This window comes from Erythrolamprus reginae, chromosome 10, assembly GCF_031021105.1.
Source record: "Erythrolamprus reginae isolate rEryReg1 chromosome 10, rEryReg1.hap1, whole genome shotgun sequence".
Classification (NCBI taxonomy): Eukaryota; Metazoa; Chordata; class Lepidosauria; order Squamata; family Dipsadidae; genus Erythrolamprus; species Erythrolamprus reginae.
This window is the reverse complement of record NC_091959.1, coordinates 501,548-529,429: the sequence shown is the minus strand read 5'-3', so window position 1 is coordinate 529,429 and position 27,882 is coordinate 501,548. Positions and strand designations below refer to the sequence as shown.

Here is a 27,882-nt window from a genome sequence, read left to right as displayed (position 1 = left end):
AGTCGCCTCCGAAAAAAGACTCGCGCCCCGCCCCCCGCCGGGAAAGCCCCGAGCAAAGCCGGCGGCGGACCGGAGCTCCCCGTCGGGGCGGGGAGGGAGAGCGGCGGCACGGCGGACTTCGGGGGCCCGAATCGGCCTGCACTTTCGGGCGCGGGCGCCAGGGGGCGCTGCCGCTCGCCGTCCCGGGCCCGCCTGTCCAGGTCTGTCGGTCGCTCAGTCGGACCGGAGCGGGGGCTGCGCGGCGCTGGGTGGAGCGGAGCGGCCCACCTGGCCGGGGCTGCGCGGGCGGGGCGGGGCTGCGCGGGCCGCCTTGTATGGGCCGAGGGGCCGGGGGGGCGGGGCCGAGGGCTGGGCTCCAAGGCCCGGCGAGGGGCGGCTCCAGTCCGATTCCCTGCATGGCGCGGCTGCTCGGGCGAGCTCTTCTTGGCGGCCCCCGGCCGTCAGCTGCGCCCTGAGCCCCACCGACGCGGCGGCGCTCGGCCATGGTGAGGAGGGGCCGGGTGAGCGGAGGGGAGGGGGCGCCTCCCGCGGAGGTCCCAGGCTAGGCGGGGCGGCCAGGAAGGGCCGGGGGCGCTGGGTGGGCGGGAGACTCTGCAGCGAAGGGAACCGGGGCCGCTGCTCTTTCCCGGGGCGCCCGGGCAGGGCTTGCGGGTGGTGCTGGCGGCGTCCTTGTGGAGCATCCCGCGGCAGCCCCGCTTCTCCCGGGCGGGCCGTGGGGTGGAGGCGGCCCCGGGATGCTGGCGAGGCTCCTGGGCGGGCGATGCTGCTGGGAGCCCCCCTTCCCGGGAATGGGAAACCCGGGCGCCACTTTCAGTTTTGCGGCAAGCGGCCTGGCCTCTGCCCGAGCTGGCTGGCGTTGGTGGCGCTCTCGGCCCGGCTGCTTGGAGGCCGCCCAGGAGGCAGCCCCCCCCCCCCTCTCGGAGCCTCGCAGAGACCGGGAAGAGTTCTCTCCTTGGAGGGGGGGGGGGTTTAAACGCCCGGCGTGTGTGTGTGCGCGCGTCTCGTGCGCCTTCTTCAGGGGTCTTGTGGTCACTCGCTTGTCCCCAGAGCGGCAGGGGGAGGGCCGGCCTTGGCTGGAATCCGGCCTCCCAGCTAGCCTTCCTGGCGTTTTCAACTTGTCAGCAGCCCTGGGTGTCTTTCCTGCATATGGAAGCTTACAGTTTGACCCTCCCCCCCCCCATCCTGGGGTGAGTGAGGAAGCCCCCTCCCATGAGAATCTGGGAGGCTCAGAAGGGGCTCCGTACTGGCAACTCTGCCCGTGGGTGGATCTGGAAGCTGAGGGAGGGTGGGTGGAAAAGCCCCCAGGAGGGAGGGGGCTTCCTGCCTGATGCTCCAGGCCCCCCCCCCTCAGGGAAGCCTCTGGCCGAGGACGCTAGGGAGTCTCTAGGGCTGCTCCTGGTTCTGTCCGGCTTCGACAAGTGGCTCCTTCTTTTGCTGAGTTGCAAAGACCAGGACAGGGGGGGGGGAGGGGGAGACCCGGAGAGGAAGGGGCTGCTCCTGCCCCCTGGGGCCACAATCATCCTGCGCTGGCTGGGAGGTTCCCAGGTGACGCCAAACACCTGTCGGACCAGGCTGTCCTCATAAGGCTCCACTGCGCCTGGGCTGGTGGCGCTGCAGCATCGCTGCGAGACGGGCCTGGCCATGCGCTCCACCTGCCCTTGGTGGCAGGCCTGCACTCTGCCCCGCATGGAGGCCCCCGGCTGCCCCCCGGCCCCCTCCGAGCCCCACTGCCGGCCCAGCAGAGAAGAGGTGGGTACCCTTCGGCTTGCGGGTGGCACGGTGGGGCTGGAGGGATTATCCCACTTTGGTGGTGTGGTCCAGGCCCTCAGCTCCGAGCACTGCTCTTTCCCGAAAGCCCACTCGCTCCGTGGCCCCTTTGTGTGTGGGGCGTCTTCATCCAGCCCCGGACCTGGACGTTCCTGTCTGGTTCTGTGGGGGGGGAGCCACAGCCCTTCTGGCCTTCGGTTTGCCTCCAGGGCCGGAAGTCGGAGCTCCCTCGGCTGAGGACGGGCAGGTGGTGGCCCCCTCTGAAGGTCCCTGGGAGGGCCGGCCGTGGCCTTGGGCGTCTTGGGGCGGCTGCAGCTGAGCAGGACCTGGTCGTGGCTGCCTGATCCCCCCCCCAAGTAGATCCCCAGGGCTGTTGTGAGCTTTGGGGGGCTCTGAGCGTGGCTGGCATTGCAGAGCTGGAGGGGTTCCCCACCAGGCCTTTGGCTGCCCCTCCGTCCGACTACGGCACTGCTGGGCCTCTTGCGGTTCTCAGCGGGCCCAAAGGTTCTGTTCCGGGGCGGTCAGTGCTGCTGTGGGGGGGGCACCTTCTCCGGTCTGTTGTGGGCAGATCGCCTCCTTTATTCGGATGGGAACCCCGGCAGCTCCTCCAGAGAGCGCCCCCCCCACTGGCTTGACCTCGTTGCCCCCCTTGAAGTGCTTCTCAGTCAACCTGGTTTCTTGGTGGCTGGAGCAGGGCCTCCCCCGGTGGAAGGGACTAGCCGTGGCCTGAGGAGGCTTCGCAGGCCCAGAGCAAAGAGCTCTCGGGGCTATTGGGTCTGCTTGCAGAGGAAGCCTTGGGGGTCTTCAAGGGGGAAGCCCCCCGGGTCAGGAGAGGCCCCCTTAGGGCAAGCCTGGATGGGTCTCCCCATCCCCTCTGGGAGAGCAAGTGTGAAGGGCCACAGAGGGCCACCCTCGGCCTTGGCCAGGGCAGATCCTCCTCGCGGCCCCTCCCAAGTCTACAGTTTTGCCCCATTGCTGGGCTGGAGGCAGCCGGCCTGACTCATGGCAGCAATTCGTCCGTCCTTCTTTGGCCCTTCTGGCCTGGGTGCATGAGGCCCCCGGCACATGAGGCGGATCCAGCAGGCTGGGGATTATGGGCCCTGTCCGAGTAGGACCTCCAGCTGTGCCCATAGCTTTGGGGTGGAGAAGGAGACCAGGCTGGCCGCTCTGAGACAGGGTGGGTGGGAGTGGGGGAGGGGTTGCAGGGCAGCCGCTCTGGACGTTCCAGGGAGGAAGTGGAGTTAAGGGCATTTCTGCTTTCCGTTGGGGAAGGCTGCTCTCCAACTTCCTCCCACATCTGGGCTCCTGCGCGGAAGGCCAGAATTCCAAGACCATTCATCAGTCCTATTCCTCCCCAGAAGGACTGACTCACCCCACTGCACGCCCCCCCCCCCCCGTTCTTTTGTGCAGACATAACTTGTCGGCTTCCTTTTCACGAGAACTGATTTATGGCTCAGTTTTTCCTCCAGAGTCTGGCTCCTGTCGCTGGCTGGCTTAACGGCCGGGCGGCAAAACGTAAAATCCGGGGTTGGATTTCAAGGGCGAGTGGGGGAAGTGAGCCAGTTTTTGGGGAGGTCTGGGAGTGGGGGCTACAAGAGAGCCAGTCCTGCCCTTCCCTGGGTGAGCAGAGCGAGTCCTTGAGAAAAGGAGGGACCCAGGGGGGGGCTCGGTTTCCTCTTCATGCTGTGTGGGCAGCCCAACACCTTCTCAGATGATCTCTGCAGTCAGACAGTAGGATCTTCCCAGAGGGACAAGGACCAAGACCATGGGAGTTGTAGTCCAAGGCTTCTTGAGAGTGCCCAGCCTCGCCTGCACCTTTCCAGTGCCTGCCAGAGGAGGCAGCTTCCTCTTCCGTGGCCTTTCGGCCTGCATTGGGTGGCAGCCGTGTGCTGGAAACGCCCGTGGCTGATAACAGGCGCATAGGTGCCACTGATCTAACCGGAGGCCTCCCCAGCACGGGCCAAAGTCACTGGACTCCCCAGGGGTCTGAAGGAGGAGGCCTCCTGGGTGCGGCCGGCAGCCTCGACCCCACATTCCCCCTGCTGGGATCCCCTGGAAGAGTCCTGGGCCAGAAGCCCCTTCCTCCTTTTTATTGGGGCCATCTGGGGTCAGCAGGAGGGAGTCTCCAGGATGGCCCTGGCTAGAGCTCCCCCTGCTCAGATTGCTCTGCGCCTGCTGGGTGGACCAAGAGCCTTTCTGGCGAGCCCCACCTGAAGGGGCTTCTCCCCGGTGATATAAAGAGCCGTCCGGCCACGGAGCCTGTCAGCCGAGTTTGTTGAGGGCGTCTTCAGCATGCCAACCAAGGCAGCAGGCTCTCCTTGCGGGACGGGGGCTGAGGGCCCCTTTCTGGCCCTGGAAGTGAACCGACTGGCCAATGCCTCCTCCCCTTTGTGGATTGGCCAAATTCTCTGGCTGCCCCCGGCTGTAACCAGAACTGCCCAGCCTTTCCGGGGGGGCCACAACCTCCAGACACGGCTACCCATTTCTTCCCTCGCTTGGCTCTTCTCCTTCCTTTTTGACAAGGGGACGTTGGCAGCAACAAGGGTCACATGTGTTGTGTGTCACTTGAATCCCTGGCACTGAATTGTTTCCTCTGGTGGCAGCTGACAGGGTCAGGCCAGTCTGACCCAAGGTTTCCGTTGCAGAGGACCGGTCGAAGAGCCATTTCAAAGCTTCGGCCGGGGCAGCGAAGTTCGTCCCACTCCCCAACATTCAAAGGACCAAGAAATCCATGGCAAAAGTGTGTAGAAAGCTGCCAGCTCCTGGTGGGCAGTGCAGGTCCGACTTAACAAAGGTGCCTTAAATGCTGCAGGACAATCCGAGGCCCTTCGCCAGACACCTAAAACATGCCTCAAAGGGTGTGTGTGTCCGTGTGTGTGTGTGTCCCCCAGTCTTCCTGGCTAAAAGGGGCGAAGGGTCTTTTCGTGGCTGCAGGAGCCGGTGGGCGCAGCGGAGGGAGGGCAGCAGGGCCCTCGCCTTCCCTCAGCATCCGAGGGCCTTGGGAACAGCCAGTGCTGCTATCAAGGGCCACCGGCAGCGGGAGGAAGAGCTGCTGCCAAGGGGCACATCTGGCCGAGCCCCCCCTCGCTCTCTTCCTGGCTGAAACGGGGCCTGGGGAAGAGGCGCTTCTTGCCTTTCATTCCCTCCCGGAAGCTGTTGCCACTCGGGCGTCTCTTCTGGCGCACGGATCCTCTAAGGCGGTGCTTCTCAATTATTCTGTTAGCCCCCCCCCCAGGAACAAATAAACATTTTGCACCCCCCCCCAACTCTTCACCGGGATGATTGCTTGCAATATTCAGCATATTTTTTTCTGAAAAAACTCAAGTGACTTGTCAGCATGACTGGGGTGTAATGTGTTTATGTGACGCCTTAATTTCTTCGGCTGCCAACGCTTTCGCACCCAGTCAACATCCCGGTCTTTCCTCGTCTCCCACCGTAGTCACAGAGAAGCCAAGCGCTGCCTCGTCCTATTTCCTCGTCTTACATTTGCCTCGTCATCTCCGTCTCTCGCCTCTTTTCTTTTCATCCCTGTTCAACATTTTCCCACGGTGTCTCTTAAGAGTTTGTCATCTGCACTTCGTGTCTCCTGCTCTGGGCTGTGGGCCGTTATTCCATTGCAACCCCCCCTATACTCCCTGCGGCAAAAAATGCACGTTCCCCGGGGTCACGCGTCCCCCCGTCATTGCTGCAGCCCCCCCAAAGGGGCGCACCCCACTATTTGAGAAGCACTGCAGTCTACGGTGAGGGAGATCCTGGGAGCGCAGCCGTGGAAATGACCCCGGTCCCACTTTGCTGACTTGAGCCGCAGATGGCTGAGTTGTGGCAAAGCTCAGGAGGGCAGGAGGCGGAGGAGAAGCGCGCCGGAGGTGGAAACCTTGCAGGGCTCCTTCAGCCTTGTGCCGTTTCCAAGGGTGTCGCCCCCTCCTCCCTGGCCAGATGCCTGGGTTTAGAGAGGAGCAAGGATGGAGGGCACGCCTGCTTGAACTCACCTGTCCCTCCCCTCGAGGTAGCACTGCCAGCCCCACAAGCTGCCAGGCCGAAAAGGAATCCTCTTGAGTTTCCAGCCCCCCCCCCCAGTCCAGGCTCAATTTGTTGGAAGAAAAATGTCCCACGGAATGGTTGGGCGAAATAATTCCTTGCTGGGAGAAGGGGGGGTCCTGTTTGGGCTGACCCGAGCAGGTGGTGCAGCTCCAAGGGGGACGCTGGGCTCCCCAAGGGCGTCTCCAGGGGCCTTTGGGGATGCTGGTGCCTATAGCAACAGCTGCCTGGTGTTTAAGCCAGCAGGGTGTTTATTTGCAAAGCCAACTGCCTTCTGTTCCATCAAGACCCCGTCTTATACCTTTTTGGCACCTTCAATTAATTGCTTGGCCTTCTTGCCATCCACTCAAAAGTCCGTTTGGGCCCATGGTCAGAGGAGGCCTTATTTTTTTTGGGGGGGGGGAGAGAAACAGGGTCTCTTTTGTCTGGGTGATTTTAAAGGCTGATGGTTGCTGACGCACTTTGAGCAGTCTCTGCTTACTTTGGCCCCTGTGGGGAATTCCTTGGAGCGCCGTGGGGCTGGCTCTGGGGCAGGAGCTTTTCTGGGAATCTGCATTTTCCCTCCGTGCGATCCAGGGAGGAGTTTTTCCATGGCTTGGAACCATGGGGGCGACGCGCAGGAGGGCAGCCCCCGGAGACCCTTTCCAAACAGAGCTGGGACGCTGGATAGATGCCCTCTCAGGCTTCCGCCAGCTGGGTGCTCTCCCGACCTTGGCTTTCTGCCACGTCCCCTCCTCCTCCTCTTTTGACCCTGTCCCGTCCCCTGGCCTTGCCCTGGATTCCGCCGTCTCCTTCCAACAGCTCCAGGTGGCCAAGAGCTCCCCCCCCTGGACAGTTGGCGGCAGGGTGGGGGAATCCCCTCCTCTGGGAAAGACCGTCTCACGCGCGCCCCCCCCCCAGCTGCTTGGGCGTCCAGCCTTTTCAAGCGAAAGCTTCCGCCTCCCCTGCCAGAGCTCCGTTAGGAGGGGAGTGGGGCTGGTGGAAGGCCTGCCCCTGTGCCCTGAGTGCCCCCCCCCGGGCGGAGCGGTCGGAGCTTTTCCTCAGCTGGGTCTGCTTGGCTTGTGGGTGGGGGCTGAGCAGGGAGCTTGATAAGGAAGGGAAGGGACAGCCATTGGGTGGACTCCCGGCAAAACACTTTCGGCAGATATTTCGCAACCAGGAGTCAGTGATAACTGGCCGTTGATACGGTTAAGTGAATTGGCATCCGTGGTGAGGAAAGAAACCTTTACCCCACTTACGGCCAGAGGGGGCAGAACACAAGTTCCCTTTGCCGCTGCAGCTGGCAAAGAACCATTTCTCTGCCCAGAAGGAGAATCTGGGGGTTTCCATGGGGCCTCTGGGTGAGGTCTCCCTTCCCCAGCTCCCCTTCCCTCATCCCCCCCTCCTCTGCTTTGTTCTGAGGCCAGCTACGTCCTGCCCTCCGGCACCCGGTTGTGATGGTCAGTTGTCCTGGCAGCAGAGGCCACCACGGCTGCTGGATGGCAGGTCGTGTTCCGTTTTTATCCGCCAACCTGAGGTTCCGTTGTGGGCCTTTCTGCTCCCTTCTCCGATCTCGCCCCCCTCTCTGTGGGAAGCATCTTCTGGGCACAGCTGGAAAGTCGCCTCCTGGGGAGGAAGCCGTTGCGCGCCGCTCATTCCCTTTTTTGGCTGCTTTTATCCCGGGAAGGAGGAAGTCCTGCTCACTACTCCCTTTCTATTCTCGGCCCTTTGGGGCTTCCGACTGGCTCGCCTGCGGAGGTCTCCATTGTCCAGCGGTTAAAGGCCTGGTCAGAAGGGAGGACCACCTCGCAGCCTTAGAGCAGCTTCTGGGTCTGTCAGCTGTCTGGCGGGGCTGGGGGTCACCCCCTATCAGCCGCGAACTAAGCAGATGCTGGGCCCATGTCGCTTCTAAGGTCCCTTCCAACTCCATGTTTGTGGATCTTGCAGAATGTATTTATACACGCACAATTTGTTAACCGTGCAGCTGCTCTTATTGTCCCTACCATAACTGTTACTGGCAATGCTGCCTCCCCCACATTGATGCACCATTTGTGGGAGGGGGGCGTGGAGGGGGTGTCCGCACCTTTCCTGCATAACCCACCTGCTCCCGGCCTTTCCCTCTTCCGGCAGGGGAGCAAGGGCCACTACCGGTACCACTGGCAGAGCCACAATGTCAAGCATAGCGGCGTGGATGACATGGTCCTTCTCTCCAAGATCTCAGAAGACTCCATCGTGGAGAACCTCAAGAAGCGATACCTGGATGACTTCATTTTCGTATCCTTCCCTGGGCCTGGGGGGGGGGGCAGGCTGGTGTGGCCTATGCACGCCCCTTACAGACCTCTCGGGAATGGGGACCAGGGGGGGGATGACTACAGAGAGTCTAACGGACGTTGGGGTCTTTGGGGTTTGGGGAAGGAGCCTCAGGGTCGGGTGGGGCATTCCGGGCATGGGCCGCTGCTCTGTGGCTGAAGTCGAGCCCTTCCCTGGTCGCTGCAGAGGTTGGGAGAGGCTGAGCCTCAGGGCCCAGAGAAGGCTGGAGGAGGGATTTATCTGACCGTCAGAGATAGGGGGATCCTCTTCCTTGATTGGCAGCACAGAAGAAGTGGGAGAGGGCTCCCTTGCATCATGTGCCCTTCCTGAAAGGCAGCTCTGCCCCGGCCCTCCACACAGCTGCCTGTGTCCTTCTGGGAGCAGCTGTGATGACCGCACCGGTCTGAGTGCCTGTGTTGACCCTGCTTGCTTCATAGGACACCGAGAGCAAAAATAAGCTCTGGAGAACCAGTGGCTTTGTTGTGCATCTTGGGAGATTGTCTTGTCAGGTTGTGTGTGTGTGTGTGTGTGTGTGTGTAGTCCTTGTTTCCCGACTGCCCCATCCCGAAGTTCTGAGTGGGCAGCTTTCCTGCTTGGGGCCCCGTGGCCACTGAGGCCCTGGTGGGGGCCGGTTGCTGCTTGGACAGGTGGGGCTCTGCCCCTCCCCCGCCTGCTCCAATCCTCCCAGAAGTGCCCCCCCGCAAGATCTGGTCTGGGCCAGCAGAGACCCAAAGGCCCTGAAGGGACCTGGTCGCCCCCCACCCACCAAAGCACCCCTGACCGGGAGAGGCACTTGGGGGGGGGCTTTGAAGGCTCCCCCTCCTCTTCCGCCCCAGATGCCCTGGGTGGGCCCCTTCTGCTCTGAACCGCCTGGGCGTTTGGGTGGCTTGGCCTGGCTTCCTTCCCTTCAGCAGAGGCTGGACCTCGCCCTGCAGCAGCTATTGAGCCCAAACAATGGGATTTTGTTTGGAAGACTGAGGGCCGATTGTGCCCCTGGGGGCAGGTGTGGTTCTCCTGGGTGCAGCGCCAGTGTGGAGCGCATACTAGCCGCCATCTCTGGGCCGGTTCCGCTCCTCAGTGGGGAAGGTGGTGTGGCTGCCCTGGGAAGGGGGGAAGGGGACAGAGCCCCCACCGCCTCCAGCGGCTCTCTCTCGCTCGCTCTGGCGCTCTCCTGCTTGGTACATCACACGCGGGTGTGTCATCGTTGGAGGCAAAGGAAGCCAAAGAATGAAAACATTAACCGGTCAGATGAGCTCGGGGTTGACAGAGAGAATCCCCTCGGCTCAAGGCCGCCCATCCCCCCGGCAGGCCTGGGTTGCCAGGTGGGATTCCCGGCCTGGCAGGTGAGGAGGGCGGGGGAGTGGGGCGCCCCCTGGCCCCAAAGTGGGGGGGGACTCTCATGGGCTGGATCAGTCGTCTGGACTCCACTTGCAAGAAATGGGGGGGGGGGAGACCACCACAGGCGCAGTCCTCCTTTGGCTTTTGAAGACACGAGTCCAACATATAGAACGCCACCTCAGCTGGAACCTGGGCAGCCGCTCAAGGCGCCCCCCCCCACAAACCCACTTGTGCTTCCTGAAATGGCACCGTCCTTGACTTCTCCCAACGCAGACGTACATCGGGTCCGTCCTCATCTCCATCAACCCGTTCAAGCAGATGCCCTACTTTGGGGAGAGGGAGGTCGAGATGTACCAGGGGGCCGTAAGTGACCTCCACCTTTTCCAAACCGGGTTTCAAGGCAGGTCGAAGACCCTGGAGGCTTCTCCGCTTCTCTGCGTGACCCCAGGCGGGGTGGTGGTGTCTGGTGCCCCCCTCCTCCTTAACCCTCAGCCCCCGTGTGCTTGCTTCCTTCTCTTTAGGCGCAGTATGAAAACCCTCCCCACATTTATGCTCTGGCAGACAACATGTATCGGAACATGATCATTGACCGGGAGAACCAGTGCGTGATCATCAGGTGAGGGACCGGCTCCCTTGGCTGCCCCTGCGCTGGGCTGGGATCGAAGGGGGGGGATCTCGCTCTGTGTGAGTGTGAGTGTTGCCCTCTGTGTGGGGGTGGGGGGTCAGGCCCCAGGTGAGGGCACTGAGCGTAAATAAAGCCAGGCATGGAGAGTCCCCAGACGGGAAGGAGGAGGGGAAGGGGTTTGTCTAGGGGAATCTCTCGCCCTCGAGGGCATGGAGGGGTGGCAGGGCAAGGGGGAAGGGGGCCGGGGGGGGGCGTGGCAGACGGAAGAGACCAAGGAGGGATGGCTGAACCCGAGCCAGAGGTTCTGCACAGGGGACTCAAACGGACCCTGGGAAACACTTCTGACTCCTGGAGGAGGTGGAGCAGCAGAACCTGCAAACGTGGAAGTGAGGCCTGGGGTGTAAACAGGCAAAGCAGAGAGGGCAGCGGCTGAGCCCACCTGCGTGAACCACCCAGCAGAGTCTCTACTCCGTCCGGGGGGTGGGGGCAGGAACGTCGCTTTGGTGGATGAAGAGAACGTCCAGTGTCGGAAAACCTTCTGTGGTGCCAGCTGGGTCTCCAAGCCTTGGGAGGTCCCCCAACCCTCCCTGAGGAATGAGGCCCTGGGCCCCAGCCATTCCCTGGTCCTGCACTGTTGGAAGGAGGAAGCAGCGGAAAGAACGAAGGCCAGGCTGCCCTCTCTGCCTGTGGCCCACAGACGGGCTTAGCCTGGGAGCAGCTGGTGTTGTCGTTGTGGCTTTTTTATGTCTATTTCTGGTTTCTGAAGCTTGGAGGAAAAGCAGGGTCGGCCACTCACAGGGCGGAGAGGGAGGCTTGCTGGGAAGTTGTGTTTGTCTTCTTGGGTGTCTCTGACATCCAAAGTCACCTGAGCCTCCAGACGGGCAGCAGAGGCGTTTGATGGATGGAGGAATCCACCTCTAGAGCCCCCCGGGGTCGGTCACTTCCTGACGCTCTGGGGGTCTGGGGGGAAGTGCCCGCGCGAAGGCCCTCCTTCATGGGGCGACCTGCGGATGCGAAGGAGGAGCCCAGAAGCCCCCTTCATCTTTCTGCTTTCTGAGGAAATACGTGGGAGGGGGTTTCTCTCCGTCCCCAGTTTCAGTCTCTCATCCCAGCAATGTCAACCTCTTCATTTACTTACTTGCTTATAAAAGCGGAGCCGCAGCAGCAGGATCTGAAATGCTGCGGTCGAATTCTCTGACTGCCTTCCCAGCGGCTAAGCCAGGTCTTTAAACCAGGGTTTGTTGGAGAAGCCATAACTCCTGACCCCAAATGCTAAGCTGCGGGGGAGGGACGTGCACAGTCATCACACAAAGCCAAAGCCTTTGAGTCACGTTGTGTTTTTTCCTGCTGACGTTTCCCTCTTTGTGTTGACTTTCAGAGCCCTCCAATGGGCACCGCAGCCTTTTTGTAACTATAGATGGGAACGGCTAAGAGCTACCAAAATAGAGTTCCCGTCCTAAGGCTCCTCTCCCGGTGGTTTTACTCGCGCATCCTAGCTTTATCTGTGAAAGGCTTTTGCAGGCCGGGCCTGGCGGGGGGGCAGCCGCGAGAGGGACAGAATTAGAAAAGGCAAAGCATCCCGTTTGCCTTTGGCAGGAAGGGCCACTGTTGCCGGGGTGGGGGCGGGGGGGGCCCTCCGTGGGCGCTCAGGCTGCCCTGGATCTGCTTCTTGTTGTGGCTCATCAATATTGCATTCTTGTCCTGCTGAGTTTTGTACTTAGCCAATTCACCGGGATCCGGATCGATAAAAGAACGCAAATGTACAGAAAAACAGGATCTCAGGCACCCAGGAGGGGGGCTCCCCAGGGGCCCCCTCAGCCTGGTGGAAGGGCAGGAGCTCAGGGCTTGGGGGGGAGGGAGGGGGGCATACAGGGCTCTTCCTCTGCCTGGAAGGGGGGCAACAAGAGGCTGCTCTTCATTTTCCCCAGTGGCGAAAGTGGGGCTGGGAAGACGGTCGGAGCCAAGTACATCATGAGCTACATCTCCAAGATATCCGGAGGGGGCCCCCAAGTGCAGGTGAGAGGAGGGGCCTCGGGACAAGCCAGGCGGCTGCTTTCCTTGGCTGGCGGGCGGGGGGCAGGCGGGGGGGGGGGAGCCTGGCTGGTGAGGCCTTTTCCCTGCGTTGCCATGGAAGACCACAGCCCGCCTCCATTGGACTCCGGGACCAGCCAAGAGGGAGCCACTGTTGTTTTTGGAATGGGCTCCATCGCCCTCTACAAACCAGATGCTCAGTTATTTCTAGGAAGGGGAAGAGAGACATTCCCACCCCCTCTTAAGCCAGATTTAGGCAGCCATGTGGCCGGGAAGCAGGTAGCGGCAGGAGACAGAGCCTCCCTGACTGCCGAGGAGGTGGCTGGTCATTGATTTCCGTCCAGGTGCAATTAACACCTGTGGTTACGGAGCCGGGGTCAGTGCAATGAGTGCTGACAACAAAAGGGTCCTTTGGCCTCCCTTGTTGAGGGGAGGGGTGTCCGTGGGTAGAAGAGCCCCCACTTCCGGAGGCAGAAGCTTAGAGCTGTAGGGGGCAGGAAGAGGTCAGTTGTCCCCTTGGCATGGCTTCGGCCTGCTTGGCTCAAGGTAATGGCCACTGTGGGAGGGGGGGAGATTCCTGCCTAGGAAAGAGCCCCCCCAGATGGTCCAGCCAAAGGGGGAGGGGGAGGGGCGGGACTCCCACCTGACGTCCGTTTTCTGGCCTCCAGCACGTGAAGGACATCATCCTGCAGTCCAACCCGCTGCTGGAGGCCTTTGGGAATGCCAAGACCGTTCGCAACAACAACTCCAGCAGATTTGTGAGTCCTACCGGGGTGGAGCGGGTGAGGGGCATAAGAGGGGAGAGCCAGGCACCCCCCCTTCAGCCGCTTGACCACCTCCCGCCTGTCCTGCAGGGGAAATACTTTGAGATCCAGTTCAGCCCAGGCGGGGAGCCCGACGGAGGCAAGATCTCCAACTTCCTGCTGGAGAAATCCCGGGTGGTCATGAGGAATCCCGGGGAAAGGAGCTTCCACATTTTTTACCAGGTCAGCCGGTGCCTGGAGGGAGGGGGGGGAGGTGGAAGAAGAGCCCCCCACCTCCAAACCTCTGGGCAGCACTTTGCCTGCACTTGTCCCCTCCAGGAGGGCCAGCTGGGCCTTTTTCAGGCCTTTGGGACTCCTTCCCCCATTCGCAGTCGTGATCCAACTCCGGGCGAGTGGCCTGGACCCTTCTGAGCTAAGGCCGAGCCTTCCTCCCGGGGTGCCTGGGCTGCCGTACACGCTCAGAGGTGTATGGCTCATGGCTGTTTTCCCTGGAAGCCCTAGAAAGGGTGGGAGAAGGAGCGCCCCCCCCAATTCCCCACCTCCCCCAAACACAGCACAAGGTGGGCTAACCTACTGTGGGGGGGGCTGCGTTGTCCTGCAGCTGATTGAAGGGGCCTCCGGTGAACAAAGGACCAGCCTGGGCATCACCCACATGGACTACTACCACTACTTGAGCCTCTCGGGGTCCTACAAAGTGGACGATATCAACGACAAATCGGATTTCCAGGAGACTCTGGTAGGTTGCGTTAACTGGGCTCCCCCTCCCCGCTTGACAAGACCCGGGTCTTCACTGCCGCTGCCTGGGAACAGAGACGAGGGTGGCGCAGCAGGGCTTTTGCTGGAGAGCCCCAGAGGGACCCCTTCCCACCTTCATCCGCGGCCTCACCTGCCCTCCCGCCCTGACCCCGGGGGGCCGTTTTGAGACTGCCCAGCGGCTCCAGGGACCCAAAAGAGGTGCTGGGGGGGGCAAGCAATGGCCCATGGGGGAGGGGGGTTCGCTTATAATGAGGGTGGCTGAGAAGCCACCGGCTGCAGGAGGCGCTTGGAATGCCCTGCCATCCAATAGCCCTCCTGGACGAGGGACCTGGGACTTGGGGAAGCTCTTCTTGACCCCTGGATTTCCTCTCTTGGCGCTCCCTCCCCCTGCGGAGCCTCCCTGGCCTGTGTTCTCTGGGGTGACCTTTGGGGCTATGGTGGGTCTCCGCAGCCTCTGTGTCCCCCTCCTTGGGCTCCTGCTGTGTTCCGTGAACTGGCAACACGAAAAATAATGTCCTCAGCCTCAAGTCAAACTCTAATAGGACCGTGCGAGCAAGTACACACACACACAGGTGGATGCGTACAGGAGGGCACACCTGGCCATTTGGGAAGGTTTCAAGCAGAGTCGATCTCTATCTTCCGCTGCTCAAGTGCCTCTCCTGCCTGCTTTCGTCCAAAGTGAAATAAATCAGCTTTCTCTCTCCGGTCTCTCAGGGGGCAGGGAAAAAGCACAATCCTGACTGAGGAAGGCTCAGTGGTGGTGCTGGTTGATCCAAACAGAAGGGGGGTCTTCTGGAGGGGCTCTTAACCTCCTTCCCCCCACTCCCCACCTTTGCAGCACGCCATGAAGGTCATCGGCATCCCCGCTCAGGAGCAGGCGCTGGTCATCCAGATTGTGGCCGGGGTGCTCCATCTGGGCAACCTCAGCTTCAAGGAGGTCGGCAACTATGCCGCAGTGGAGAGCGAAGAGTGTAGGTGGCCCCTCTCGGGCTGGGCGGGAGTGCAGCGGGGGGGGGGGTCCCCAGGGTCTGGAAGAGGCCACGTCCTGGCAGGCAAGCCACAGTGGGTGGGCTCCAGGGTTTCTCCAGGAGGGGCCCAGAACTGGAGGCCCCCTGCCCTGGGCCGGAGGAGGGGTCTCTTCCTCCGCTGGCTGCGTTGCTGCCTCACTCGGGTTTACTCCCCCCCCTGCAGTTTTGGCCTTCCCGGCCTTCCTCCTGGGCATCGACCAGGGCCGGCTGAAGGAGAAGCTGACCAGCCGGCAGATGGACAGCAAGTGGGGAGGCAAGTCGGAATCCATCCACGTGACGCTCAACGTAGAGCAAGCCTGCTACACCCGGGACGCCTTGGCCAAAGCGCTTCACGCCAGGGTCTTCAGCTACTTGGTGGACGTACGTGGGGCCTCCACACACACCCGGGGGAGGGGGGCACTCGTGGAGGAGGCATCGATTGCAGACTCTGCCCCCCTCTGGCACCCTCACATAGATTCCCAGCACTTTACACAGAGTAGCAAGCGGTGAAGGCCTAAAGCCTTGATCCCCTGATCCCCCAGGAGAGGACCTTTCTCCTTCCGCCCCTCAGCAACAGGAAGAGGGGCTGCAAAAGGCTGCTTTGTGTTCAAGCCCCCTGCTGCTCCCTCCCCATTTGCAGAGGGAGCTGCCCTTGCAGGAGGGGCTGTATCGGGAGCCCCCCCATGGCCGGCCTGGCCCCCTGGGTCAAGAACGCAGGGCTGCAAGGGCAGGGAAAGTGGCAACCTTGGGCAAGCAGCCTTTTGACTCGGGTTTAATTCCCTGCGTCCCTTTGATTTCAAAGTCGCATTCTTGTCTCCCCCCCCCCCCCATTTTGTTTTGACAGTCCATCAACAAGGCGATGGAAAAAGATAGCCAGGAGTATAACATTGGTGTCCTGGACATCTACGGCTTTGAAATATTTCAGGTAAAGAAAGGCCTCCTCTGTCTGCAGTGGCAGAACTGCCAGGCCTTTTGGGGGGGGGGGGGAGGAAGGCGCCTGCTTTGGAGCCATTCCTCCGTCTGGTTTTTTTTTGGGGGGGGGCAAAACCAGAAGCCGGAGCCCACTGGCTGGCCCAGGGAGAGGATGACTTTTCTTGTCTGCCCATCGGAGGCCCGCCTGGGCAAGAGCAGAGGCCAGGGCACCGGGGCTGGGATGCCTGTGCTTTCAGCCTGCAGGGGGTCTCCCCAGGCTGCTCACCCAGGAGGGGGGGTTGCACAAACGGGGCCCTCACTTCCTAGCAGACAGGCCCAGGGAGGAGCTGCTGGTCACGCTGGAAGCGCGGTCAGGCTGCTGGGACGAGTCTTATTTCTGTTGTTCCATCAGCCTCCCCCCCTTTTGGCAACAAAAACACTGGTGGGAGGGAGCAGCGATGATGTCAGTCCAAGCGCAGGACTGCTTCCTATAAATGGAAACCTCCATTAACTCAAGGAAAGGGTTTCATGGGAGAAGCCGCCTGGACGGGGGAGCTGCTCCGAAAGGGCCCCGGGAAGCGCTCGCGGAAGGACAAAGGGGGAAGCGCTGAGGTTTTTGGGGAACGGAGGCCGCTGGCTGCAGATAGGCACACCAGCTGGGAGGGTCCCTCAAGCACCACGCCCAGAAAGCCCCCCCCCTCCCACAAGGGGTTTTGTGCTGCCAAAAGGGAGGAAGGCTGGAGGAGCAGGCCTGAAACGCAAATAAGGCTCATTCCCACAAACGGGGGGGGGGGGGCTGCTCACCTCCCCACGGTTTGTTTTTGATTTCAGAAAAATGGTTTCGAGCAGTTTTGCATCAATTTTGTCAACGAAAAACTGCAGCAGATCTTTATCGAGCTCACCCTGAAGGCAGAGCAGGTAAAGAAGGGCCTGGAGGAGGCTGGCAGGGGAACCCCCTTCCCCCTCTCGCTCGCTCGCTCGATCCAGCGGGGAAGCTGTCAGCCGAGGCTCCTCTTGGAAATGCCTGGCAAAGGGAGGGAGGGAGGAGGGAGGGAGGGAGGGGAGGCGGTGGTTCAGCAGAGCTATTTCCCCTGGGATCCAGTGACCTCAGAAGGATCCTCGTGAGCCAGAAGAGTCATCGCATCAGGTGACTCCACAACAGAGGCTGACTGCCCCCCCCCCAATGGGGGAAAACTGTCTGGCTGCACATTGGCCTTGGACGGGGGCTCCATTTCTTTCTTTCTTTCTTTCTTTCTTTCTTTCTTTCTTTCGCAAAGTTTATTTTCTTTTAAATAATCATTTCATCTTTCATTCATCAGTGTGTCATCTGAGCACCAATCTTTGTGTCATAACAATTAAAATTTACCATCATAATCATTATTTATGAGTCTTCGGAGGGGGGCGGCATACAAATCTAATAAATTATTATTATTATTACTATTATTATTATTATTTATATCTCTTCTTATATTGCTATACTTAACACATCTGCTATCATAACGTTTCTTAACTTACTTAACTTCATAATACATTGCTTTCGTATTTATTCCCTAACCATTAATAAAATAACTTCCATATATCATAATAATGATCCGATTCTTCCTTTCCTGTCGTTGCAAGTGTTAATCTATTCATCCCTACACATTCTCATATTGTCCTGACCACATTTGCATCTGCAGGGATCCCTTCAATCTTCCAATTTTGTGCAAATATAATTCTAGCTGCAGCTATTATGTGAATAATTAACTGTACGTTTTTTTATGATTTTCTGGTAAAATCCCCAACAAAAATAGTTCTGGTTTTAAATCAATATGTTATTGTATCATCTTCTCCAACCACATACTAATTTTTGCCCAATAATTTTTTGCTTCTACACATGTCCATCATATATGATAATATGACCCTGGTGTCTGGTGAGATTTATTTATTATTTAATTTGTGTTCCGTCCACTCCTGGGGGACTCAGGGCAGCTTCTGTGATCCAGAATTTCCACCTTTTGTCGTTAAACATTTTTGCAAATCTTTCATGTGGCCCATGTACAAATTTTCCTTGTATGTAATTGGCATTGTTTATAATTGCTGCCGTTTATCTAACCCTATTTTCGCCCATGCTATCATTGTTTCTTTTACTTGTTCTTCTTCCTTTGCATGGACCTTGGCTTCTTTGGCTCCCCAAAATCCTGGTGGGTGTTCCCTGCTTCCCACAGAGTGCCCGTTGCACTGGGTCCAGCAGGGTCAGCACAGAGACCCCCTCAGTTCCCTTGGGTGCTTCTCCGAAGCTTCATTTCTGCATTGCAGGAGGAATATGTTCAGGAAGGAATCCGCTGGACTCCCATCGATTACTTCAACAACAAAATAGTTTGCGACCTCATTGAGAACAAAGTGGTAAGTCTGGGGGGGTCTCCTCCCTCTCCTCTTGGAACCCCCGCAACTGCTGGGCCAGGAGCGGAATTCAGGAAAGGCCCAGGAAAGGCGGGCGTCCTTCCCACTGGGATCCAACCCACCCAGCCGCCTTCACTCCAAAACGGAGGCCGAGCATCCCCCCCCTTACGTTTCACTGCCCACTTCCATCCGTCCCCCCAGAATCCGCCCGGCATCCTGAGCATCCTGGACGACGTCTGCGCCACCATGCACGCCGTGGGGGAAGGCGCGGACCAGACTCTGCTGCAGAAACTGCAGATGCAGATTGGGACCCACGAGCATTTCAACAGCTGGAATCAGGGCTTCATCATCCACCACTACGCGGGGAAGGTGCCCTCGGCCAGGCTCGCTTTGGGGGGGTGGGGGGGTGTTTTATTGGTATCTGACTTCCATTGTATTGTCAGCCGCCCTGAGTCCTACGGGATTGGGCAGCACATAAATCAAATAAATTAAATCCCCAAGTGGGGCATTCAGAGGAGGGGGGGGGCGTTGGGATTGTTCTTCAATGTATCTGGGGGGTCCCAGAGGGGAGCTCCTCTGCGCTGGGATTTCCCCCTTCTCTCCCCGGGGCTGGCAGGGCCTTGCCCGTTGAAGGGCATCCCCCTCGGCCAGGGGGCTGAAAGGGTCTCCTTGCCCTCCTTCTTCCCGCCAGGTTTCCTACGACATGGACGGATTCTGTGAGAGGAACCGGGACGTCCTCTTCACGGACCTGATCGAGCTCATGCAGAGCAGCGAATTGTACGTACGGCCACTCTCCCTGGGCGGCATCCCAGGGGGGGCTGGGCGGCACGGAGGTCGAATCCAATAAATGGAGGTGCCCCCGAGGTCCTGGCGGGGCTTTTGTGGGGGACTCCAGATGCGGCGAAGGGGGACCTCCCAAGGGCCAGACCCTCCCAGGCTGGAGGCCCCCTGCTTCCCTCCAGAAGGGGGAACTCCTGCATGGGCCGGCAGAAGAGACTTCCGAGAGGCAAAGGCGGAGGGAGGCTGAGCCAGTGGGGAGGGGCTTGGGGAGAGGGGGAGCTCCGTCCTGCTCCAGGACACGAGGGCTGAATGGAGACTCTCTCGGCACCCATTGGGCTTCCTGAGAAGAAAACGCCCACTGCCCGGGCGAGGGGGGGGGCTGTGCAGTTCACCCATCGTCCAGTTGCAGCAGAGATGGCTGCGATCTGAGCGCCCACTCTCTTGAGGGGGGGCTTCCCAGTCACCTGGGGGCTTGCTCTAACATTTTAACTCTGCTTCCTGCTTCCACCTGTGGAAGGAGGCTGCGTCCCAATTTCTAGCCGGGGGGGGGGGGGGTCAGCAGGGGCTCTGGGGGCCGCCAGGTGCGCAGGGCAGAGAACTGAATCCCCCCTCTTCCTCCTCCTTCGCTTAGGCCTTTCATGAAGGCTCTGTTTCCAGAGACCCCCCAAGCCGAAAAGAAAGGCCGGCCCACCACTGCCGGCAGCAAAATCAAGGTGGGTGCTTTGGGGCAGGTGGGGGTCTTGGGCCTTTGGCACCCGGAGGGCACGGGGCTGCTGCTGGGGGCTTCGGCAATAGCCAGGTGTTGAGTTCTGGAAGCTGATTGTGGTGAAAAGAAGATCCGCCCGGCTGGGCCACAGAAAGAGCAGCTGCCGGCTGCCCACCCCACTCACGCACCACGGCTGTGCGGCCGCCTCTTCCTCGGTCCCTCTTGGCTTTGCTCCCCCTGCCTTGGTGCGAGGGTGTGTTCGGACCCGTCCTCTCGCCCACCTTGTGGGGAGGTGGCAGCCCTTCTCCCCTCTGGGGTCCCTCCGCCCAGCCCGGGATCCCCCACCAGAGGACGAGTGGAGGAGCCCCCAGCGTAGGAGCCAGCGGAGGGTCCTCGCTGGTGAAGCTTCCGGGGCCGGCCTGAGCAGAGCCCTCCCCTCTCCTCTGCAGAAACAGGCCAACGACCTGGTGGGCACCCTGATGAAGTGCACCCCCCACTACATCCGCTGCATCAAGCCCAACGAAACCAAGAAGCCGCGCGACTGGGAGGAGAGCAGGTGAGCCCGGAGTTTGTTTCCTTACTTGTGACATTGTCACAATGATTTGGACTTTAAAAATTCCCGTTCCTGGGAAGGGGGGCCTGTGAAAAGAGCGGATGGTTCAAAATAGTTGACGGAATTGGAAAGCTGCTGGACAGTAGGAGAGGGGCACCAGCAGTCGGACCCTCGCCCGCCCTCCCTGAAGATCCGTGTCCAAATAGCAGAGCCAGAGGGAGAAAAGGTCACTTGCCAGCCTTCCTCCCTGGGCAGCCGTTGGGCCCCCGAAAGGGTCACTTTCTGGGCGCTGGCCGGGCTCCTTGCGGGGGCCTTCGTGTGGGTGTGGGCCTCCACCCAGAACCTTCTTCCTGCAGGGTGAAGCACCAGGTGGAATACCTCGGGCTCAGGGAGAACATCCGGGTTCGCCGAGCAGGTTACGCCTACAGACGCCTCTTCCAGAAATTCCTGCAAAGGTGCCCCCCTTCGCCCCCCCACCCTCCCACCCCGTGGCTGTGTTGAAGCGGGAGGGGGGGCAGCCAAAGGCCCCCAGGGTTCCCCTCCCCTCTGGGACATAGTCGGCAGGGGTGGCGGCCCCGGTTGTCCACCCTCCCCACTGCCCTCCTCTGGTTCTCCTCTCCTGCTGAGCAGGAGGGCAGCTGACTTTTCGAGGGGGGGGCCAAGTGATTGGCAGGCCAAAGGGGAGCCCAGGACAGGGCTTGGTGGGGGAGGAGGAGGGGGCTGTCCTCTGCTCAGCCAGTTTGCATTTTTGGCTGCTTTGACAAGGGACCTGGGCAGCCAAGGGGATCCAGTCAGTTTCTCCCTCTCTGGCTGCTGGTGGCACGTAATTCCTACGTAAACGTCCATCTTAAGCAGTTGTGAATTAAGCAGTTGTGACTGTCAAACTCTGGGTCCCTCCTCCCATGGGCAGCTCCGCCCCCGTCGGGCATCCTGGCAGGCGAAGAGTGAGAAGGGCAGGTGGGAGCCCTTCACAGCCCCCTGCCCCCCCCGGACTGAACGTGCTGCCTCTCTCCTGGCAGGTACGCCATCCTGACCCCCGAGACCTGGCCTCTCTGGAAGGGGGACGAAAGGCAGGGGGTCCAGCACCTGCTCCGCTCGGTCAACATGGACCCCGACCAGTACCAGCTGGGCCGGACGAAGATCTTCATCAAAGCACCCGAGTCCGTGAGTGCAGGGGCTCCGGGGACCCTCCCGACTCCGCCCTTCTGTGCTCATTGCTTGGCTGGAGGCAGTGCGGCTCCCTGGCTCGGCTTCCCATTTCCCCGCACGGCTTCCTCTTAGCCACAAAGAGTGAGAGCGCACTTTCCCTTAGAGTAGACTCCGCTTATCTGGGGGCTTCCCGAATGGCTCCGTGCCTTCTCAGTCCCCAGCGGTCACTTTTTGAAGCCCAAGAGAAGAGACAAAACTCCCACCACAGCCGGGAGGAGGAGGACATTCCCGGAGGCTCTTCTCCTACACACACACACACACACCAAGTGAAGAGGCAGATCTCCGGAAAGTGTCCGGGCGGGTGCAGCCTCTCCGCCCTCCTGAATAGTGCCAGGGTCCCCCCCGCAAGGGCTCCCTGCCCTGCCCGCATCCTCTGGGAAGCCTTTGCCCCCGGATCTTGGAGGGGGGAACCGGTGCCCCCCCCGGGCTTCCTCCTCTGGGACAGCAATGGCCCCTCTTTCTCTCGCAGCTTTTTCTGCTGGAGGAAATGAGGGAGCGGAAGTACGATGGCCACGCGAGGACCATCCAGAAGGCCTGGAGGAAGCACGCGGCCAGGAAGAAATACGGGCAGATGAGAGAGGAAGGTATTTGGCCTCCCTCCCTCCACACCACAAGGCCATCGTCTGTTCCACGGCTGCCCCTCGGCCCCTTCAGCTGGCTCTCCATGCACTGGGCTGCTGTCCTTTTGGGGGAGGGGGTGGTATTGCTTGCTGACCGTTTGCATGCTGCCCAGGGTCACTTTGTCTGAGGGGGGGCATAAAAATGCCATAACCCAGGCAGTCGGGCCCCAAAGGCTTGGAGCAGCCATTCAGGCAGAGTGGGAAGCTCTGGATTCTGCCCCGGTTCTGTTATTGGAGTCTATGCGATCCAACAGTAAAAGAGCCAGTAACCGAAAGGCAGAACCTGTGCAGGAAACGGACCTTCCCGGCAGGCGAGGTCAGGAAGGGGCTTCGGGAAGGGGCCGCAGCTGGGTTTCTCCAACGTGACCTGAGAAAGAGCCGACCCTCCGCGCAGGGGCTGAACGGGGAGGGCTCGGTCATGACAACTGATTCTGACGCGCGAACGGTGGGGCTCCCCTTCGCTCTCTGGGGCTGCTAAGGAGCGACACACTTCTCTCCCCCCCCCCCTCGCAAAGCCTCCGACCTGCTGCTGAACAAGAAGGAGAGAAGGCGGAACAGCATCAACAGGAACTTTGTGGGCGACTACATTGGCATGGACGACCGTCCGGAGCTGCGCCAATTCCTGGGCAAGCGGGAAAAGATTGACTTTGCCGACACCGTCACCAAGTACGACCGGCGGTTTAAGGTAGAGAAGCGAGACGGCTCCTTGGCCTTTGTCCCTGCTTGGGCTAGGCTTCTCCTGCGAGGCTGGTTGACCCAGCTTCAGAGGGCCTGCGGGCAAGCCAGCCGTTCATTCTGCAGGCCCCGTATCCAGTGGCTGTGCTTGTGATGCTGTCGTGCACAAACACCCGCCCCCCTCCCATGCAGGCCTACCCACAACGACATCGTGCCTGGCCAAAGGCCGTTAGCGCAACAGTTATCAAGGCCAGGGTTAGGCAAGAGCCAGGGAAGGTCCCCAGGTCCCCGGAGGGCAGCCTCCCCTAACCATGGGACCCCCCAGCAGTCCCTGCGCTCTCCCCCCCCCACTCCTCGGGGTGGGGGGGAAGGCAGGCGAAGGGGCAGCCACGGGTGCCTTCTCCTTTCAGGGCATCAAGCGCGACCTCATCCTCTCCCCCAAGTGCCTCTATCTGATCGGGCGGGAAAAGGTGAAGCAGGGATCCGAGAGAGGCCTCGTGAAGGAGGTTCTCAAGCGCCGGATCGAAGTGGAGCGGATCCTCTCGGTCTCCCTGAGGTCAGGGCCGCCTGGAGTGCCAGGGGTTTGGGGCAGGGGGGACGACCAGGGCTTAGAGAAGGGGCGGGGGCTGGATCCACGTACGCCTCTTGCAAGGTGTGTGGCCTTGTTCCCGGACAACCAAGGACTGCTGTTTGAAACGATGCTGCACCAGGAGGCAGAGGGAGGTTCGGGGGTTTGTGAGGCTGCCTGGGCTTTCTGCTATTTTAGGGGTGTCCTTTTAACAACCCCTCCCTCTGTCCTACCGCAGGCCTCTATGAGGCTAGAAAGAAAGCCAGGGGTCTGCGCAGAATCCCCCTCCTTGGGGAGGCCAGCTCTGAATCTCGCCCCCCCCTTCCTTTCCCAGCACCCTGCAGGACGACCTCTTTGTGCTGCACGAGCAGGAGTACGACAGCCTCCTGGAGTCCCTCTTCAAGACCGAGTTCCTGAGCCTCCTGGCCAAGCGATACGAGGAGAAGACCCAGCGGAGGCTGCCCCTGAAGTTCAGCAACAGGTGAGCGGCCCTTGCACCTGGCGCCCCCTGCAGGCCTCTCTCCTCCTCTGCATTGGGGGGGGGGAGAAAGACAGATTGGGCTGGAACCCCTGGTCTGAGATGTTCAAACACAGAGGTGGCGTGGGGGGCTATTTTTAGCTTTGCTTGAGATAGCAAATTCATGCGTCCCGCTTGCTCGGTCAGTTGCCCTCGTCCTGTGGTCAGAGGCAGCTGGGCTGTTGGCTGCTCCTCCTCCTAGGTCAGCCCACGTGGCTTTGTGTCCATGCATCTTCTTTAGGCCGCTTCCTCGCCCAGGACACGGAAAAAGTGTCCTGCAGAGACAGAGAGACTCCGGTGGTGGCCCCAAGGGTCCTGCCCTGAGGAGACCCACCGGGAGGGGGGGGAGGCTCCTGGGTGCCACCCACTCTTCTCTCTCTCTCTCTCTCTCTGCCAGACTGGAGGTGAAGCTGAAGAAGGAGACCTGGGGGCCCTGGAAGGCTGGCGGCTCTCGCCAAGTGCAGTTCAGCCAAGGCCAGGGAGACGTGGCCATTCTCCGGCCAAGCAATAAAGTGCTGCAGGTCAGCATCGGGGCGGGACTCCCAAAGAACGCCCGTAAGTGCAAACGCCCAGACGGGGGTGGGGGGCAAGGCTGGGGGCAGGTGTAACCGGTCAAGGATTGAGTGGACTCTGGGTGTTCTGTGTTCCAGGGCCCACCAAAAGGGACGTGAGCCAGCCCAGCGGCCCTCCAAACACAGCACACGGCCAGAATTACCCGACCAGGGCTGCTCCTCCACCCCCCGGGAAGCGCTCAGAAGGTATGCGTTGGGGAGCTGCCCCCTGATCCTTGGTGTGCCCCCCGGGGTGTCCTCTCCCCCATCCCTGATCATCAGGGCATCCAGGGAAGGGCACAGCGGCCCAAGTAGGTTGAGACCAGATCTGCCTCGGGCTCTGTGGGGGAGAGGAGGATCACTCGGTCCAGTTCATCAGTGGATTCAAAATGGAGTCGCTCAGCCATGTTGGGTTCTAACCTGCATCCGCTGCACCAGCCACGGCGCCTGCGCTGGTGCAGCAAGAGAAACGCGAGCCAAATGGATCGGCTGGGATTCGTGTCTGCCCCGCGTTCATCTGAACCTCCTTCCAGGTCTACCGAATGGGGTGATCAAGCTCCAGCCACACCCGCTGCACCCTCCGGGCCCAGCAGGCCAGCGGGCGAGCCAGAAGAGCCTGTACACCTCGATGGCCTGCCCACCACTGCCGCGGGTCTCGGGGCCACCGGGAAGGGTCTCCCAACAGCCCAGCAGCCTGGATTTCCTCCGAGTGCCCGAACAAGGGGCCGCCGGGTAAGCCTCGGGCCTGGCTCTTGGGCGGCTGGAGCTGCAGCTCCCCTTGGCAGCCCCTCGAAGCCCCCCACTCGGGACGGCTGCTGGGCGCCTGTCAAAGTCAAGGCTCTGTTATCTCAGGGACGTCTGTGGGGCACGACAGTTGAGAGATCAGGAGAGGCTGTTATGGAGAAGCCCCACAGGTGTCGAGGCTCCTTCATCACAGCAGCAGGCCTCCTGTACCCATTTCACACACACACACGCACCCCTAAATGTTCAAACCACAACGCCCCTCCTGGAGAGACCACCCCACCTCCACCAGGTGCCTCTTGGAGCTCAGCTTCCCCCAGCTTAGTTGGCACAAGGCAGCCCATCTCACCACCTGCTAGAGGGAAGGTTCTGACATGCACGTTGCCACTGAACGGATCCAGTGTCTCCTACCCTCCTCCTGAGTATGGGCAAGGGTGGCCGAGGCTCATGGGTACTGTAGTCCAAGGCTCAGAACTGCATCTGACTCTCCACTTAGACCTTTTGGCTTTTGCAAACTCACCCTGGGCTCCCTCCAGCCCTCCTTGCAAGGTAGGCCAGCCATTCCATGCATGAGCAGCGGCCTGTGGAGGAGCCGGCTGGTCTGCGGAAGCCCCGCTTCTCCAGGGGCCTCTCTCCCTCCCCTCGGGGTCTCTGGAGCGCTCAGGGGCCGCTCTGCATGGGGAAGGCATCCCCCTGCGCAGGGGCTGTGAGAGAGAGAGGCCACTCAGCCCCCCTCCATCACTCCGCAGGGCTTGCAGGCAGACGACCAGCCGCCCCCCACCCGCTGGGGGCAGGCCCAAGCCCCGGCCCCAGCCCCAGCCCAAGCCCCAGGTACCCCAGTGCAGGGCGCTCTACGCCTACGACGCCCAGGACACGGACGAGCTCAGCTTCAACGCCAACGACATCATCGACCTCCTCCGGGAAGGTGAGGCTGCCCCTCAGCGGGTGGGGGTGGGGCATGAGCTGGGCCCGGGGGGGGCCTTTGCCCTCTTGCCATCCAAGCTGGCCAACATTCAGGAATCCTCCTGTCAGTCATCCTATGGAACCTGGATGGTCAGCCCCACCCCCGCGGTATACTTTGTCCTGCCTTGGCTAAGAGGCGGGCAGTGCGTCTCCCCACTTGTCCATCTCCACCCCATCCAGGGGGGCCTTGGCGAGAAGGTGCCTTTGCTCTCTGGGCAAGGTGGGGGGGGGGGTGCGGGTGGCAACCGTTCCATCAGCCTCAAGTTGCCCCTTGTGGCCTGAGTCCTTTTGGACTCCAGGACCCCGCTGTCCTTGGACTCCAGGACCCAATGCTGGGGGGCTTATTGCTCTCCCCTCTTTGGCGTTTCCCCTCGTCTTGAAAAAAGGAGATTTGGGGTCCTGTCACTTTGCAAACGTCCTTTGTGCCCCCCCCCCCACAAATCATTTTCTCAGGCCTGAGGGCTGGGCAGGGGGAGGGGAGGCCAGGGCCGGGCAGCGTTCTCTCTCGCTAACTGTCCCCCTTCTTTCCAGACCCCTCAGGCTGGTGGACAGGGCGATTAAGAGGCAAACAAGGACTTTTCCCGAATAATTATGTGAGCAAGATCTAGCTCTGACCCCAAGAGCCCCTTGATCGGTTCCAGGCTCCCCAAGAAGACCCTCTCCACCCCCTGGAGTGAGCCGCTCTAGGCAGAGTCTACAATAGGCGTCTCTGGTTCCTCCATGAGGTTAAACAAAGGATAAGTCTGTTTTATAAGAAGCCAAAGCCCCCCAAGCCAAGGAATTATTTATTTTATTTAACTCTTTTCTTGTGAAGAGGAATGTGTGTTCAAAATTACATTCCCTAATTTTCTTTGAAAGCCCAGCTCTGGAAACCAACAGGTGCTCTGTGATGGATTGAGAAGAAGGAGGGTGGAGGGGGGCTTTTCCCCTTTGGTTTTCCAAGTGCCTTTAGTTGCTCTGCCGTCTCTTCCGGATTATCTAACAAAGCAATGACACTCTATGCACACTTCCTCCGTGGGCAGCTTCACAGGGGAAATATTCTGCTGCTAGTTCTCTGTGGAACCTTGTCCTGTTGTCTTCTCTTTCCCCAAGAGTCCCCCCCCCCACTCACCCCCTCCCTCACTACGGTCTCATCTAGGTAGCTCATGGCTCCAGGAAGGCAGCACAATCAAAGGAAAACAGTATTCAATGCTGCAGAGGGCTCATCCTGCTCGGTTGATGTGGCTGGCCCACACCGACTTTTATTATTGCCATATCTGTGCATTCCACCACCACCACCACCACCTTTGCCTCCAAGGAAGCTGCCAACTCTTGCCACTGGTTTCAAAGCTGCACTAAGTGGCCAAGGGTATCATGTGGGTACTTCAACATAGGAACACGTCCCTATGGTCAGCAATACAAGGATTTTCCAAAGCTGGTCTGTGCTGCTGGTCGCCTTCTGCATGTTGGTTTAATTGCTCTCCTATCAATAAAAACGGACTACAATTCCTGTGGTGTGGGACTCTGTGGGAGGGGCCCCCTGGCTCTTTTGTGGCTCCAGAAACACACACACACACACACACACACCTACCTTTGGGGAAGCCATTGTTTTTCAGTGCCCCACAGGGCTTCTGCTTTAAAACCTCTCTACTTTGCAAGGCATATTGGCCACTCTCCTATGGTCTTTCAAAGGGCATTTTCCGCACTTACGTGTATACAGAGGACATTCTGGCCTATGCCTACCTCCCATGGAATGCCAGATCCTGTGGATTCTAGCTGGTACTCACATCAGCTCCTTGGGTTCATTTAGCCGACGGTGCAGGAATCCAGCTGCTGAGGAATATTTCTTCTTGACAACCTGATGGGGTTGAGGGACAAAGGGCCGAGCCTCAGGTGCCAATCTTTGGGTGATGAAATTCACTTGTCTCGGAGGGAGGGGCTGTTTGCCTACTTAGCTAGCAAGGCCCCTCACTACAGAATAAGGGCTACAGCTCAGGGACTGCAGGATGAAGGGATTTGATACCTACAAGGTATTTTGTTAGGTTCTTATTGACTCCCACAACGTTTCTGGCAACGTGCTCCATAATTGGGGAGAGGCTCTCTGTGTATCC

General features: G+C 60.2%; 1 protein-coding gene and 1 long non-coding RNA gene across 3 annotated transcripts; one reads left to right on the top strand and one right to left on the bottom strand.

The window, feature by feature from the left end:
- The first annotated feature begins 369 nt into the window (after positions 1-369).
- MYO1E (myosin IE) lies at positions 370-27,279 on the top strand. Of its 2 annotated transcripts, none has more exons than XM_070762888.1 (28): positions 370-485; positions 7,915-8,058; positions 9,706-9,795; positions 9,954-10,048; positions 11,986-12,073; positions 12,757-12,846; positions 12,943-13,074; positions 13,454-13,588; positions 14,447-14,579; positions 14,800-14,996; positions 15,460-15,540; positions 16,359-16,445; positions 17,826-17,912; positions 18,111-18,278; positions 18,601-18,686; positions 19,321-19,402; positions 19,845-19,951; positions 20,305-20,403; positions 20,968-21,112; positions 21,627-21,741; positions 22,293-22,462; positions 22,863-23,008; positions 23,355-23,501; positions 23,935-24,092; positions 24,188-24,295; positions 24,622-24,820; positions 25,579-25,754; positions 26,324-27,279. In XM_070762888.1, exons 1-28 carry the CDS (start codon positions 483-485, stop codon positions 26,398-26,400), a joined length of 3,345 nt encoding a protein of 1,114 aa, XP_070618989.1. In that variant the 5' UTR covers positions 370-482; the 3' UTR covers positions 26,401-27,279. The 2 variants fall into 2 exon arrangements, with proteins under 2 accessions (XP_070618989.1, XP_070618990.1); XM_070762889.1 differs by lacking the exon at positions 370-485 and adding an exon at positions 1,608-1,749.
- Positions 26,680-27,882, bottom strand: LOC139173259 (uncharacterized). The gene is made up of 3 exons (XR_011560005.1): positions 27,795-27,882; positions 27,559-27,629; positions 26,680-26,770 (listed from the first exon to the last, which is right to left on the bottom strand). It is a non-coding gene; the product is annotated as an uncharacterized lncRNA (long non-coding RNA).

Bases quoted from the DNA above. Each gene is read 5' to 3' on its own strand.
- MYO1E (XM_070762889.1), top strand. From the start codon at position 1,642: ATGCGCTCCACCTGCCCTTGGTGGCAGGCCTGCACTCTGCCCCGCATG. The intron at 9,796-9,953 runs GTAAGTGACCTC...CCTTCTCTTTAG, and splicing joins TCGAGATGTACCAGGGGGCC to GCGCAGTATGAAAACCCTCC. The intron at 18,279-18,600 runs GTGCCCTCGGCC...TCTTCCCGCCAG, and splicing joins TCCACCACTACGCGGGGAAG to GTTTCCTACGACATGGACGG.